Source organism: Eublepharis macularius, chromosome 16 (assembly GCF_028583425.1).
Source record: "Eublepharis macularius isolate TG4126 chromosome 16, MPM_Emac_v1.0, whole genome shotgun sequence".
Classification (NCBI taxonomy): Eukaryota; Metazoa; Chordata; class Lepidosauria; order Squamata; family Eublepharidae; genus Eublepharis; species Eublepharis macularius.
Genome location: NC_072805.1, coordinates 7265433 through 7282237, shown reverse-complemented (window position 1 = coordinate 7282237; position 16805 = coordinate 7265433). Strand labels below are relative to the sequence as shown.

The following is a 16805-nucleotide window of genomic DNA, read 5'->3' as shown; positions in this document are numbered from 1 at the left end:
AATCTCAGGGTGCATCACTGGGAAAGAGTCTCTTCCTGAGGCCTTGGATATCCACCGCCAGTGTGAACCATCAGTTCTGGACTAGATGACCTCAGGAAAAGGTGTTGCTGCCTATTGCCTTAAATAAATATGTGCTGTATGTAGTCCACTTAGGAGGAAGAAAGCAAATTCTTTTCTGCTGTAATATAGTTCTACGATCCCATGCTAAGACAGTTGAAGTGGGCACAGAGGAGAAGATTACAGGGGTCAGAATAATTTGAGGCTCAGTGGTGCTGTGTATATGATGTGCTATGTATAAAATATGTTTGCTTTTAAAATCACGTGTTCATCCACCATATTTGAAACACTATGCATGTATTTTGTATCTCAGCATCTGCAACTGTGGACCAGTCTTTTGGCACCCACGGTTGACCATAATATACTGAATCCATTTAAATCAGCACATAATCAAAGTCATAATTTTAATATTATTTACTTCATTTACACCGTGCCTTTCTCCCCAATGAGACATTCTCCTCTCTTTCATCTTATCCTCAGAACAGCCTTGTGAGGTAGGTTATCCAACAAGCTTCCATCTTCTAATGTGGTCCAGAAACATGTTGTTATAAACATAGGGCTGGATCCAGAATAAATTGGTAGTTTCCACCAATTTCCCCTTCTTGTAGAGACTCTTCATTATTTCCTTAGGTCCCATTTACCCTGGGAGAAGCACTTTGTGGAAATCGAGGGGGGGCACTTTGGAGGGGGGAGGCAGAAAACTTCCTTTCTACCATTAGACAATTTAGTTCAGATACAATTTAGACAATGTAACTGTACCCCAGATTCTATAAAACATGCCTTTATCAATGAGGGAAGTGTTTTTCCCATTTATGAGCAAAAGTCATTTTAGCTATAACTAGAGGTGGACACAGACCAGGAAAAAACCACGGGCCGTTGAGCCATGGTCCATCACGTTTCATGGACTTTTCACAGACCCGCCCCGGTTTGCAAACCAGTTTGTCGGTCCATGGTCTGTCACTTTCGAGGGCCTATCAGCGAAAGCCAACCCCACAGGGGAGCACTTGTTTCCATGACACTTGCAAGCAAGCAGCACAGAAATGGGTGCTTTAAACCCTGTGCCTTGCTTCAGCTGTCAGGCAGGAAAGACCCCGCAAGTCAGCTGGAGCAAGCTGAGAGGGTTTAAAAGTTAAAAGTGCCCCTTTCCCCTTGGCTTGCAGGGAAAGGGGCACTTTGCAACCCCCCTCAGCTTGCTTCAGCTGACCCGCAGGGGAGTCCTGTGGGTCAGCTGAAGAAAACTGAAGGGGTTTAAATGTTAAAATGCCCCTTTCCATGCAGCTTGCAAGTCACACAGAATGGGGTGCTTTCTAACTCAACACAACTTGCTTCAGCTGGTTGGCTGGGGAGGAAGCTCCCCCACCCATCAGCTGAAGCCAACCCCATGGGGGAACACCATTTCCATGCCACTTGCAAGTGAGGGGCAGAAAAATGAGCACTTTAAACCCTGCAGTTTAAAGTCCCCACCTGTCAGCTGAAGCCAGCCATGCCAGAAGCACCTAGTTCCGTGCTGCTTGCAAACAAGGGGCATGGTTTAAATGGGTGGTTTAAATCCCACACCTTGCTTAAGCTGGCAGGCAAGGAAGTCCTGGGGAAGGCACGGACCAATGGACCTATGGACCAGCACAAAAGTTGTCGGGTCCATGGAAAACACACGTCCCATGACCCTTCAGTTCACAAACGCCAAACCAGGCTGGTCCATGTCAAGTTTTGGTCAATTTTCCGGTCCATGTCCACCTCTACCTATAACCAATGAATTCAAATCAGTCTTCCACCAACCCTTCCAAAAAAAAACACATACAATGGCTGGGCTGGAATTTTATAACCTCTCATTTTGGGGACATAAATTAAGGTGGCTCTCCAAAACCCTTGAATTTTAATACTGACCCAAAAATAAGCATAAAATACACCCAAGGTATGTCACAAAGTTCACAACCATCATTTGTAGTTTTAGTTGCTGGCAATTAAACATTTGAGAGTTCTCCAAGTATGTGTGGAAATTATGCTTCCTATTTATTTATTTTTTGCATTTCTTATGGAAAGACATCTCTTTGTGTCCTGAAATAGAGATAACTGATAAGTCAATCAATTAATCAATTTATTCTTGCAGTTCATGACCAGCACATATTAGTTTAAACAAATTATAACAAAATTGAGAGGATTTTGAGAAATAAACAATAATAAAATTTACAAAAATTAGCATAAAACTTTGTAAATTAAAAGCAAGGGTCAATATTAATGAATAAAGCATAGACCAAGTGGACCACTTAATTTATATATTGACTACCTTCTATAGTCATTCCTTGAAAATTCTATAGGCTACGGCAAGGAATTTGGCACAGGCAAATGAAAACTGAGGGATTATGCCAAATAAAAACTTGTTAGTAATCTCTGATGCAGGGTGTATGGGAAACTGCCTAGGCAAAGGTTATAAGATCTTCTCGTGGGCTTCCAAATACAAGCTTCAATAAAGCAGAATATGCTTGTAGTCTCAACCTTGCCTGCTCCACAAGGGCAGACCCTCTGTGCCTTGGGTATCTTTCTTTAATGACCCTCGACAATCGCAGAAGGGAAGATGTTATATCTGGCCAAGGAGAAAGCCCTATGATGAGATGGAATCACCATCAATGACAAATAGGCTGCTGGAGTTACACATATCTTGTTTCCAAAGGGGCCACAAAGTATGGAATGTCTCCTTGCTGTTTGATATCAATATCCTTTGTTTGATTAAGGCCTTTGCTTGATCTAAGGGCATTGTTCGGAGAAACTCAGGGGATAAGTCCGTCCCGTTAATCCTTGACTGTCATAATTAAATATGAGATTTTCTCTCACTGTATCATATTTCCAGAGCAATGGCAAAATGGAATCCACGTTCTGCCATGCAAGATTGCTGGGCAACCTTGGGCCGATTACTATCTCTCAGCCTAACCTACTTCACAGGGTGGTTATTGTGAGGATAAAATGGAGGAGGGGAGAATGATGTCATAAGCTGCTTTGGGTCCCCATTGGGAAAAAAGTGGGGTATAAATATCTAGAATAAGATAAAATAAATGCCCCACAAAGATTCATGGGTCTGATTCTTACAAGGGGACATTAAATTGAAATAGAGTTTTGGGGTCAAATGAGCAGGTATGAGAAATTTTGATTGCATCTCTATGTGTGTATTTTTGTACTAACCTATTTCACAAATAATATATGCCTTCAAAAGATATTTTGAATTATGTTCATGTGGCTAGTGAACTTTCTATCAGTTTCTAATGTGAACTGAAGTCCAATTAAATAAATATTACATTCCTTTGTTGTCAGTTTTATAATGAGCACCCCTTTTTTCCATTTAGAAAAGGGGGTAGACAAAGGATACTATACTGTGGGAGCCAGATTGATCCGGTTGGAAGATAAAGTAAGTTTTTATTACTCACCCCCCACCCCACCCCCAGCAATGATATCCAAACTCTGAGATCTTGGCATCTTTTTCTTTATGGACATCAAAATAAGGAAGGAATATTCCAATGTGTATTGAGATATTTTTTAACAATTTGTATGGCTTATGTTATATGGCTGTTAACCATTTAACTACCAATTGCATTGTGGGTTCTTTGAGCTTATACTTGAAGCAGGAAAATGTACACGTTGAACCTGAGAAAGGGAGCTCCGTAGTGAGAGGTTTTGTCTAACACCTCAAGTGCTGAAGGAGTCTTGAATGACTTTTGCTTCCAAGGGTGTGTTGGGAGCAAGCTGTGAAGTGTTGCTGGGGATGTTGTTGTGAGAACTGACACTCACATAGGGAAGAGACTATGGTGCTAAACTTAATGTGGTAAAAACAGGAAGGCTGTGGGGAGATGGCTAGTTATCTTTTTAAGAGCCAGCACTGACAAAAGAGCCTTGTGGCATCTGAACGGTAAGAAATTGATAATGGCACAAGCTTTCATGACCCAGTGTTCATTTCAGCAAATGTGCGAGTCTGTCAGGAGGACTCAGGAGTCACTTGTTTGGGCTGCAGCAGATTAACATGACCCCCCACCCCCGCAAGGCAGCCACCTGCAAATCCTCTGCTGTTCCCTCCCATTGCCTCCCCCGGTCAGGTGTTGCAGATGTTTGTTGTGTGTCAGTGAACTGGGACTTAAAGTTTTGGGACACAAAAGAAACATGGCTGTTTGGGCTTCACTTATGATCTTCCTCTGTTTGGAAGGATCCTTTCTTCCATGTTGTGATGCAGAAATGCAGTTTGCAGCACTGCCACAAAACTCTTTGATGCCTGATGTGGAAAATTCACACACCTCGCACTGAAATGGGCAGGTCTCTTTTGCAAGCCTTCCTGAAATTAATGAATCATAGAATCAGAGCTGGAAGGGGCCATACAGACCATCTAGTCCAACCCCCTGCCCAGTGCAGGATCAGCCTAAAGCATCTCTGACAAGTATTCATCCAGCCTCTTCTTGAAAACTGCCAGTGAGCGGGAGCTCACCACCTCCCTAGGCAGCTGATTCCACTTTTGAACTACTCTGACTGTGAAAAAGTTCTTCCTAATATCCAGCCGGTACCTTTGTGCATGTAATTTAAGCCCATTGCTTCAGGTCCTACCCTGTGCTGCCAACTGGAACAGCTCCTTGCCCTCCTCCAAATGACAGCCTTTCAAATATTTAAAGAGAGCAATCATGTCCCCCCTCAACCTCCTTTTCTCCAAACTAAACATTCCCAAAGCCCTCAGCCTTTCCTCGTAGGCCTCAGTCTCCAGACCCCTGATCATCCTCGTCGCTCTCCTCTGCAACCTCTCGATTTTGTCCACATCCTTTTTGAAATGGGGCCTCCAGAACTGCACACAATACTCCAGGTGTGGCCTGACCAAGGCAGTATAGAGAGGGGCTGTGACCTCCAGCGATTTCGACACTATGGCCCCTTTGATACAACCCAAGACTGAATTAGCCTTTTTTGCCACCGCATCACACTGACAGCTCATATTTAGTTTACAGTCCACTCTTAGCCCAAGATCCCTTTCACATATACTACTGCCCAGAAGTGTATCCCCCATCCAGTATTTGTGCTTCCCATTTTTGTGGCCCAGATGTAATACTGCGCACTTGTCTTTGTTAAATGGAAATAAGGAAAACATTAAAGTAGCAGATTCTTAGAATTATCCCAGGATGCTGCCTCCAGGACCCAATGCATTAAAACAAATGTCACCCTCAGCTAAAGGAAGTTAGGAATGAATATAGATGCTGGACACTGGGGCCCTGCCCTCTCCGTGATCTCCTCCTCCAGTGCACATTTTGCCCTTAGGATAAGGTGCGAAACACTTCCAAAGGCCCACATTCCTTTATACTTTACTAGTACCAGGAAGCTGTACAGTTCCGAAGAGTTTGTTATGCTTGCAGTCTCCAATAATGGACAAGGACATCCACTTATTGTGCCAGCACTGAGAGTCTCTCTCCTGATCTACAGTTGTAACTTAAGCCAGTAACGTTATCTCTGTAGGGCTCTGTTGACATCGATGTTGACATCAGCTGACATTAGTCAAGGTGATTTTTTAAATAACAGAGAGCACCTGACCTCACCAGGATTTCATGTTAGGGCATCTTGGGGGAAGGACATAAACTGCTTATTCATCCAGGACACTTTGTCTAGGAAGAGGAGGGGCATGCGACCAAGGCTCCCCCCCCCTGCCCCATAGCTTCTTGTAGGGCCAGCGAGGCAATGGGCCTTTTGCTGCTGCCCAGCTTTGCCTCCATATTCACTCCTATTGGAAGCCCTTTGGCCTGATGGTCTTCAGCTGGCTCCACTGAGCTACTGGGAAGTTGTATCAAGATGCTTCTGTTACCTGCTTTGGCTCCTGATTACAAATGGCTTGTATTGTTGTGATTGGAATTGGAGATGCTTGCAATTCTAAGACAAAGAGATCATCCAAATGAGAACGGGCCCTTTTTCCAACTTCAATGCCTGCCATTTGGCTGAACCTTTCCAAACTTGAGTTTAAGCATTTGACATTAAATCGTGGTCTGTAGCCATTGACAGATTCCATTGAATGTATCTGGATGGTCATTTCCAACATGATCTAATTGTTGGCATTAACATCTATTTAAATTGCAATCTGATGCTTCATAATTTAAATGGAATTAGAAACTGCCCTTGTTTGTCTTCCTTTTAATATTAAAAAGAAAAATCATTGCATGCTATGGTAGCAAAAAAAATGAGAGAGAAGAATGGAAAGAGAATAGAAAAACCATCTGGGTTGCATTTTTTTAAAAAAAGATATATTATTAGATATTTTCAGAATTATATGACAATCCCTTGTGGTATTTACAGTTACAATTTATGTCCACGTTAACATAACTCTTTCCACATTTATAGACAAGTGAGAATGTACTGAGCCAAAATCAACCATTTGGTAACATTTAAAATTGGCAGAAATGATAAGAAACCCAAAGCAATAAAGCTTCAGCCCTTTAGAGCAGATTCATTCACCCAGCGCAAGTCTGAACAGAACAAATGCCTGAAGAAAGTCACCATTTACTGACAGGCGAAACCAGTTTGCTTCCATTTTAGTAGAAGCCAGGCTGACTGGAGGAACAATGCAATGGGGGTCAGTGAAAACTGGATCTCCCTTTTCTTCCTAAAATGCATTGCTGTTAAGTTGGCCTGATCCGTGGAATGAGTTGCTGAGCTGGAATATCATCCACATTCTGATGTCCATTGTTGGTGAAGGGGAAATACTTGCATTTTTAAAAAACTGGATCACTAAATGCCAAGTTGTGTTATTATTTTGTAACACATTTTGTTCTGGGTTGGGACTCGATTTGCAGCCTCTGCGTGGAGGAAAATTATTTCTGTGCTCACCCTCAAATCTATGCCTGTGTCCATCAACTTTCTCTTCCTCTTCCTGGGCTTTCTCTTAAATCAGAAAAGTCCTTTATGCAGAACGCCTCGTTCCTGCCCCATCTTAATGCCACAAGGGACTTGCTTCTTTCATGACAAGATGTTCTTCCCTGGTTTTCCGGCAACACTCACCTTTTAGACTGGTTGCTTCTTCCTGCTGGGCCTTGGGGTGGCTCAGCCCCCATGGTTATGAAGTGACACCTGCATTTATGATCCCAATGGGATGTTTTAGAGAGTGTAGCCTAACAGTTACAAAGCTGAACTTGGCTCCAGGAGACACAGGTTCAAGTCTCCCACTTGCTGTTTGACTAAGTCACTTGAAGTGCACTTTAGGGAAGGGAGAGGCAGTGCCTGTGATTATTCCTCAGGAGCAGGGAAGCAAATTCAAGGAGTAAAACTGGAATTCAATATGGCAATCCTATGGTCATCTTTACGAATTCACAATTATGAATAAAATTGGAGGTTTATCATAAGGAAGACAGAATAGCTTTGAATGCTTGTTTGTAGTCTCCTTGATTATGTAGACTGAATGAGGGAAGCAGGGAATTTTGGGTAAGGGTTTCTTCCAAATGTGAAGAATTGGCAGGATGTGAAATGAATATAGTGCCCCCCCCCCCAGAAATCACCAATGGTGGTGGCTGCCCCCCCCAGTGCAAGGAAGAAGAGGGAAAGTCAGCTGTTCAGCTGATGAGTAGGGTAGGAGTGATAACTTGTTCAGTGATAGGTGGTGGAGAGTGCCCTCAAGTCATAGCTGACTTATGGCGACCCACCCCCCGGTGGGGTTTTCAAGGCAAGAGACTAACAGAGGTGGTTTGCCATCACCTGCGCCTGCAGCCCTGGTCTCCCATCCAATTACTAACCAAGGTCAACCCTACATAGCTTCTGAGATCTGTGGAGTTCAGGCTTGCCTGGACAATCCAGGTCAGGTTCCAGTGACAGGTAGAGGTGATAATTCCGTGATAGCTCAGTGATAGCCTACTCTTGAAATATTACTTATCTCTTGCTAGTGGAGTATGCGAAAACTTCCAGTCAGGTATTGGGTACACATACACGGTTGTTTTTAATCCTCTCCATTTTCCAGTGTAGTAGCAGTATCCATACTCTTGATGTATTTCTTAGAATAAGACTATTCTGTTTTAAAAATCTCTGTACAGCCTCCCCATAAAAAACGCATTTTAAAGTTTAATTTCCAGCTTCCAAGTTTCTTTATAGGCCTTGGCAGAATTGTATGTTTTGCAGAATTCATTACTGTGCGTATTCTGAATGGAAAGGGCTCGAGTATTAAAATACACATTATTACTGGGGTACTAACTCACTTTTCTCTTTATTCTTCTGGGACAATCTCTGGTCTTGTATTTAAAACCAAGGAAATGTCTTTGTTGTTGCCTTGAGTCGCCTCACGTGAATTTATGTTATGGAATACAAATATTCTTCCCTTGCATCTCTTGTTCTCCCCCCTCTCTTCATTCTATCCCCCTCTGTTAAGGGGTTATGTATATCCCTAGTGCAATGGAAATCACATGTTGTAGTGGCTAGAGTGTTGGAAGAATAATGCCAGTAAACTTCAATGGATGGCTTTAGTATGGTTGGCATCTCTCTACTTCAGAGGAAGATGTGATGGTAAATGGGGGCCACGTATTCCTGCACTGAACTCTTAAGTTTAATTACAGTATATTTTAAATTTACAATTATTTCTATGACGTCTTTTTAATGTATTTTATCTACCTGAAAGAGTGGTGTGTGATTCAATATATAGATACATATCAATTGGGAGTGGGGGGTATTCCCAATGTGTGCAGACAGACTACTATGTTTTCCAACTGGCTAAAGCACACAGCATCTCAGAGTCAAGCTACAAGTGATGCCTGATACGAAGAGAACACATGTCAGTTTCCCGAAAGTTTTCACGGGAAATGTAGGTGTCTGTTTGACTGACAAGCTCTCAGAACTGTGCCGGGAGGAGGGGGCATTTAAATCTCCAGAGCCGGACAGCAGCATGCAGGTGGTGGCCAGTCGGCCCCGCTTCCATGTGCTCTGTTGGGAGGAAGGGTTCCCCTTCCTCCAGTGAGGCGGGGGAACCTTCCACCTTCCAGGCACTCCATGCCCACCCTTCCCCAGGGTGAGCTGGGATAGCATGGGCTGGAAGGCCAGCCAAGAAACGGGACCACTGCCTGCGCTCCAGCTGGGCCACGCGCCCACTCCATGGTCTTCTGATTGGGCACTGAGGCAACAAAATGGCGGGCCACAGCCCAGCTGGATCCATGCATGCCTGGCCCCGCTCCCTGCATGCTTGCCCCAACAGTAAAGCTGGAAAGGATTAGTAATCATGTCGTTTCTTATGAATTGTACATCTTAGGGAGATTATTGTTGACTTTGAATGCTCTTGAAAAAACTTGCTGAGACAGGAGAGCAGCTAGCCCCCTGTTGTGGAGGTGGACCCTCTCCTCTTCTTTGGCTGGACTGTCCTTCTGCATTTCTCTGCCAGGGAGTTTGCATCTTCCGGTTGGTTGAATTTGCATAGGAAAAAGAAGAGAGAAGGACTTAATGTTATAGGAAATTCAATTGTTAACAAGGATACACCTCCGGACGCCCAGCCTTCTGCCTATTGTTGACAACATTTGCAGCCAAGTAGTAGAAGATTACTCCTCGACTACATGATCTGCTCATTTTAACTTCAGAATTATACAGTGTATTTATTGTTGGATGTGAACTGGATATTCATTGTTATTTATTGTACATTGCGCACCTTGCACTTTTCTTATACATTATTGAATATTAATTGCTTATTGCAGAGTGCACTTTAAGATTTAGGATTGGCAAGCTATTACCACGGGAGATCCTTTGATTTCTAATCCTTTCCACTTTCTCCACAGTTTCCCCCCCCCCGTTGTTAAACCGATAAAGCCGGCAGTTGCGGCACCAGCCAGATCCCCACACCATGCCACCCAGGAGAGCCAGGTACGGGTGCACGCTGTCCCAGTCACACAGGGACCTGCGAGACCCAACCGGGCTGCTCCTGCCACCATGCCTAGCCAGCCTGTGGTGGAACGGGCGCTGGCTCTCAGTCTGGGCAACTGAGCCGCCATCAATGGCCTGCTAGCCCTGCTATCCGCCTCCCACTGTCCCTGGTGGGCGTGGCTGACCTTCTTCGTCGCTGCCACCACTCACTGAATTCTACACTGCCTGACTGAGGGGCAGTGAGACCCCTCTGGCTGAATTTCCCTACTGGGAAGTGAATTCCCCAATCTTTGGGTGGGCCCTGGAGAATTGGCAACCCACCAAGGTCTGGCCTGATCAGTTTCTCCTGGGCTCCCTCCCTTCCTGTAGCGTGCCAAGCGGGGGAGCTTACGTAGTCAGAGCACCACAAGGTCCTTTATATTCCAAAAAAGTATAATGTAATAACTATATACAGAGCACTATATACAAAGCAGGTAAAGGCACAACACGTAGGGGTAGACCCCCCCCCTGTCCAGAACTCACAGGGCAGAAAATCACACTGAAGAGAACCGCCGCCTGCTTTCCCTTCCACACTGTTCCCTACTCGACCTTAAGGGGGGGGGGTCTTTTATTTCCCTTCTGCTGCCTCCCAGGCCCTCCACACTTAGGGCCTAGGCACCCGGGTTTCACCCCGCAGCAGGAGCCTCTCCTTCTCCAACCAAGAAGGAGCCTAACTGACTTTTTTCCCCCTCAGGATCGGCTGAGTCTATCCATTCAGGCTCCACCCCTTATTTTTCCCGCCCTTTCTTCGCCCGGGGCAGCTGGGAGTTGTAGTCCACACCAAGACTCCTGCAGGCCTCTCCCTGGCCCCACAGCCCATCAACCCTCAGGGGGAACATTTCCTCCCCTTTCTTTAAAGACAGATTAACAGCAACTGGCGCTCATTTCACCCCTAGTAACCATTTCGTTACACAGCCCCTGCACCAGTGCCGGGAAAGGAGTGTGGTTGGGCCACACACCCAATCCGTGGCCTCCTGGCCAGGCGCTGAGGCAGCGAGAGGGCGCCCGTGGCCCAGCTGGAGCCTCATGCATCCGCCAGAGTCAGAGTTCAGTCTCTGGGCTTGCAAGCCGCTTTAGAAGATGAGAGGCAAGAACTGGTGCTAGAGCTGCCAAGTCTGATTTGGGAGATGCCTGGAGATTTGGGGACAGAGCCTGGATGGTTTGAGGAAGGAGCTCAGCAGGGAATTTGATAACAGGAAGTCACCCTCTGAGGTTGCCATTTCCTCCCAGGGGAAACGATTTCTGTAGTCTGGAGATCAGTTATAATTCCAGGAGAACTCCAGGCCCTGCATGGAAGATGGCAACCCTCTCCCAAGCCCATATGGGGACAGTGTGCCCAAGTGGGGAAAGTACCCTTTACTGGGCTTCAGAAGGCCAGTCCTGCCAATATGTTACCAGAATATAGTATATTTTGTTGTTTCAGAAATATTTCTTGTATGACTTACGAGATGTTATCCTATGGTGGGCTTGTATGTTTGTGAGGGACCCATGTTATGAGTTTGTACAAGGCCTAGATAAACAACGGTTGGATCCTATTTCCAGAACCCACTTATAAGCCCAGTTATGGATCTGGGCCATTTATTTTAAACATCCCAGATGGTTTACAAAATTGTAGAATTTGGCATTATACCTTCCAATCCTCTGGTAGGGAGGCTGATTTCAGTGGCAAGTTGCATATCATTATTATGAGATATCCAGTTTCACATTTCAGTTATTGAAGAACTCTTGCGTCTCTTCCATCAGGACCCAGCGACTGGTTAGTTTTTAATTTAAACCAAGGGAATACAAACCGGCTGATATTGTAGCGTGACTCAATGGCTGTTGATATTATTGCTCATAGTAGTATCCTTCTAGATCATCTGTCAGAGTTGAAACTTGATATGTTGCATTGTGGTGATTCCATTTTTAACTGTTTTTAATGTTTAATTTTCCAGACAGCAGTATAGGAAATTTCTGTCTCTGCTGTGGGGTGCCACATGATTCCTTTCTGTGCTATTTAATATTTGTATAAGATTACAGGTGGGGGATGGCCTTACATAAATACAGTTTTATTGCGGGGTCTACAAGAGATCCACCCTTGGTATAATAAAATCTCAGAATTGCCCCTATTATTTTTAAAGTGGAGGATTTGACAATATCCAGATGTATATTCCAACTTAGGGTCTCGCTAAAGGTCACTCCCAAATACTTATAAGAGCTGCACTGTTCAATGGGAATTCCATGAATACTCCAGGTGGTCCTTCTGGGCCGCCTTCTAAAGACCATGACCTCGGTCTTGTCGTAATTTATATTGAGGGCCTCCTCTTTGCAAGAAGACTTGCATTTGCTGACAAAATTACATTGATAGATCAAGGTGCAAGCCCACCATCCAACAATGGATAGGCATGCAGATCCTCTGTCAGTGAATTGGTCTCCCACCCAAGGTTTTGATTACTCATTAGCAGAGCCTGGCTAAGGAGAGCCCTGTCCCAATCTTCTCCAAAGCAAGGATTTGCTAGCTTCTAAAATGGCTGCCAAGGCGAATTTAACTAAGATGGAGTCAGGGCAGACTGCGCTTAACCAGGAGGGGGGCTCTTGGTAACATTATTCTCTTGTAATACAGTTATTTCAGCAATAGGAAATTTTTTAAAGAAATGGCTTGCAGTAGCTGTCTTCAACACTTGGTACTGGTAGTAGATGTTTCTTTGTTTTTCAGATTTTTTTCCAGATGTTTCTGAAGTAGATAAATTCTGAACTTTGAGAAATTCTTATGAAAATCAGGTTCATTGATTATCTTTTAATCCATTTCAAATGTGACCCTCACATTGAAAAGACATGGGCAAGTTATAAACAAGCAGGGCCCTGTAGAAATAGCATTCATAAGAGGGGCAATTTTACCAGTGGGAAAAGATTAATGTGGTCTGTTTTATGTACTGTACATGTTTATCTATAATGAGCCTGCTTACTTGAATACAAAACCATGAAAAGCCATTAAAATGCCAAGATTATGTTAATTCAGTACTGAAAGCAATCCTTCGCTCTAAATTGTAGCTCAGAAATTACATTGCTCATTCATGAATTTTATGTTTAAGTGGTTGTTTCCAAAAATGTCACAGTAGGAGGGGAGAAAAGTTCATTTTCCTTGGCTGGCGTTCTGTAGTTATTCCTGTGTTCTTTTGGTTTGGCTAAGGCAATGAAATGCTGTGGACAAAAATAACTTTGCATATGTTGACATGAGCCTATAATGAGAACATGCAAGGCCTGAGCTCCATTTGCAGAAGAAAGAGGTGGGAGAACAGTCTGCATCGGTTCAGTCTGCCAGTGGCAGATCACCCTGGTTAATGTTTCCCGATATACAATTCTCTCTCTCTCTCTCTCTGGAAGGAAAATTTGTGGCAGGCTCTCCTAGTCCATTTCTCTTTGATACACCTTTGGTTTTTATATTTTTATTTATAAGAAGCAGTTTCTGTGGTGGAGCATTAAACAATAGCATCCACACCTATATACTGAAATCTTCTGTACTATCTCAAGATAACCTAGCAACAATATTTTATTTATCAAGATGGGTAGGCGTGTTAATCTGTCTGTAGTAGTAGAAAAGTGCAAGAGTCCAGTGGCACCTATACGGGTAACAACATTTGTGGTTCAGTATCTTCAAATACTGAAGAAGTGAGCTGTGGCTCACGAAAGCTCATCCCCTACCCCAAATTTTGTTAGTCTTATAGGTGCCACTGGACTCTTGCTCTTTTCTACTATTTTATGTTATTTATAGCCCAACTTCCTCACTGAGACTCAAGGCAGATTGCATAGTTTAAGTCAATATGAACATTGGCTGGGATGTTCAATAAACAATATAATGAGAGCAGAAATTTTAAAACAGGTGAAATCCAGTTTAGAGTTTAAAAAAAATTATATTCTAGTTGCAATCCAAAACAGACTGTAAGTATGCTTAAAGCCAGTGAAACAGTGTTGGATTGTTCTTTAATCTGATTGCACATCTGATTTTTCTTGAGTTTTGAAAAGTACACATTTTACATTAATCCTGCTTTATGTCTCTAACATAGTTAGGAATAGACCTCACCCACTCTGATGACTGTTTTTATTATGTTTGTTTTAAATGGGCCTCTCTTAACTTCTTCCTTCCAACTCCCAGCAATGTCTGTCAGCTTTCCTTTCAGCCTCTTTGAAAATCACTTTCTTTACACAGAGACCTGTATCTGTCCCCTCCTCTCAGCTGGGGGCGGGGCTCGTCACCACCACTTCCAAACCCTGATATTTGTTGAGAGACATTTCTTGACAGTTGAGGCTCATTGAGGAGATATCCACAATCCTTAAAACACATTTCTCTTCCTTTTGTCATTAAGACAGACTGACCCACAGTAATCAGAATCCAAGCAGATAATATTATATCAATTCTAGCCTGCTAAGGTTCTTTTGATGACCCTTGTCTCTTTTTGAATCATACACAGAGGTCATCTTTTTGTGGTTGTCTAGACCTCCATTTGATTTTAGGTGGGTTCACATATCCAGTTTTCCATACATATAAAAGGGGAGAGAAGTTGATTTGTTGGCATTGCAAAGAGAGGCAAACACTGGCTCACAGCTTATAGGAAATGTGTGAGGTTCAGGGGTAAAAAAATCAGTCCTCCCTTTTATTTTATTATGTGTTTTCCCTTGTACTGATGGCTGTGCATAAGAGTCCCCTAACACAAAATGGGGGAGATTAAGTGCTTTTTCCTTGTGTGCCAGGGTCCCAATCCAAACTATACATTACATCAGTGGTTCCCAACCAGAGGGCCGGAGACCCCTGCAGGCCATGGAGTTATTGCAAAAGTTCTATGAATTCATATGCACACCAACCAATGTCATTCTCATATTTTTGTCATTATGTATTTTCTCAATCACCAGATCCTAGTAGTACCACTGCTATCATGGGAGGAGGAGGTCCGCAAAATATGTCGATGTTAAAAAGGAGTCCTCGTGCTTGGAAAGGTTGGGAATCACCGTATTCCACCTTCCTCGCATTCTCCCCATCACGAGAGCTTTCAGTCAGACATGCCTTGAGTATTCCATGCTGGGCGCTCAAGTCCCAGGATGATTGCACAGCTAAGCATTCATATTATCGGGGTCTGGCTGCTGCAAACCTTCTTTTTAACAGCATTGGCTGGGCTGAAGAATTAACTCCCTCCAAACACTTCTGGAAAAGTTTTGGGCTGTCACCTCAAACACTCAGCCCTTTAGCAAATAGACAGAAGAAGAGAAGAGAATGTTTTTTGGTGGTGCAAACTGGGGAGAATGGACTTGTAGTCTTGAGAAGAGAAGGAGGATTGCAGTGCCTCGGGATGTACCTCAAGCATTTTTCAAGGAGCCGTTTCACCGCTTTCAAAGGGTCCGGATAAGGCAAAAAGATGCCCCCCTTCTCAAGACAGTGTACTATTCACACATACATTCCTTTTGCCTGACAGACTTGCATTGCAGTTTTCCAAAATGATACACTGACAGCTCAAACCTAAGTAGAGCTATGCCCCCCCAAAGCCCTTTGACTTCAATGAATTCAGAAAAGTGTAACTCTGCTTAGGATTGCATGGTTATTGTCAGTACAGTGAAGAAATCGACTTTCTTTGCCGCTGAAAGCCTTTAGTTAGTTTCATGTTCAGTGTAGTGGGAGAACACCCAGAATATTTGTTTTCATGAAAGTACAACTCCAAGTGGTGAATTGGACATCTCAAAGATGGGGGAAAGAGCAGGATTTTTTGAAAAGAAAGAAAAGTTTTCTGGCTGTGCTGATAGGGTTGCCAGGTACCCCTCACCTCCCATCAGGAGAGTGGAGTCCCTGGCACTTAACTTGTGCGCTCCTGTTTCACTCACGCGTGCCCCAGAGCCAGCATGATGACATCACTTCCAGAAGTGACCTCACCATGCTGGCCGCACAAGTGCTCCCACGCTCCCCACAGGGCCAATTTGGCCTGTGTGGGGCCCAAATAGACTCCAAACAAAGCACGGGAACGCTCCCACGGGCAGCACGATGACATCACTTCCAGAAGTGACGTCACCATGCTGGTTGGGAGCACGCATGCAGTGTGCACTCCTGAGGTGCCTACCGGTGGTAGGCAATCTCCAGGAGCTTGCCCACAACCAGCAGACTCCTGGGAACCCTGTGTGGCGGGCAATAGAAGATGACGGTGAGGTCATCCCTCTCCCACGTCCTTGCTTACTCCAAGCAATCTATTTGCACTTAAAGAGTTTTGACAGAGCACCTTCGAATAATCCCTCTGTAGCAGGGAGAGACCCAACTGTTGATGTGATAGATCTTTAGAAGTTCAGTCATCCCTGGTAATGATGTTGGGACATAAAGTGGGTTGTGCAACACAGTGGTGGGGCACAAACGAAATGTTTCATTTTCAGCAGGGGCTCCATATTTTTTATAGCATCTAGTTCTACCCTTAACTAGTTGAGACAGTCGGAATAGTCATTCCCATTGTACGAGGAAGGGAGGTGTCTCCTCTCTTTTTCTCCTTTCTTGTTAAGCAATTGCACATAGCTGAATAAATGAAGTTAATATTTACAGCAATTAGAAATATTTGAGGGAAATCACTAGAGTCTTATAAAAATCCTGTAAGCCCCGAAGGGAGACTGTTTTAAGGCACAGGAGCAGTTTTTCATAAATAAAGTGTACAATAACTGGCCTTCAGTTCCCTCTTGGAGAATGGCCAGTTCTTGGAGGTTTGGAAACCAACATTGGTAAATAAAGTGCCGTTCTTAGTTTTACTGCTGAAGTGTAAACTTGTGGCTCAGCCCCAACCCCCCCAAATAGAATGTGCAGATAGATGCTGGTGCAAAAATGGTTTCTGTAATAGTTGTGCTTTGTTCCTACCTTTCAAGAATAAATTTGTCCATAAACTTCT

General features: G+C 43.9%; 1 protein-coding gene across 1 annotated transcript in view; it reads left to right on the top strand.

Moving 5' to 3' along the window:
- The window catches only part of LOC129343819 (potassium voltage-gated channel subfamily KQT member 1-like), a 513626-nt gene that overhangs the window by 341006 nt on the left and 155815 nt on the right, over positions 1–16805 (top strand). The window contains exon 16 of the mRNA XM_055000183.1: positions 3393–3454. Coding sequence (XP_054856158.1) covers positions 3393–3454 — 62 coding nt within the window. The remainder of the gene's footprint in view (positions 1–3392; positions 3455–16805) is intronic.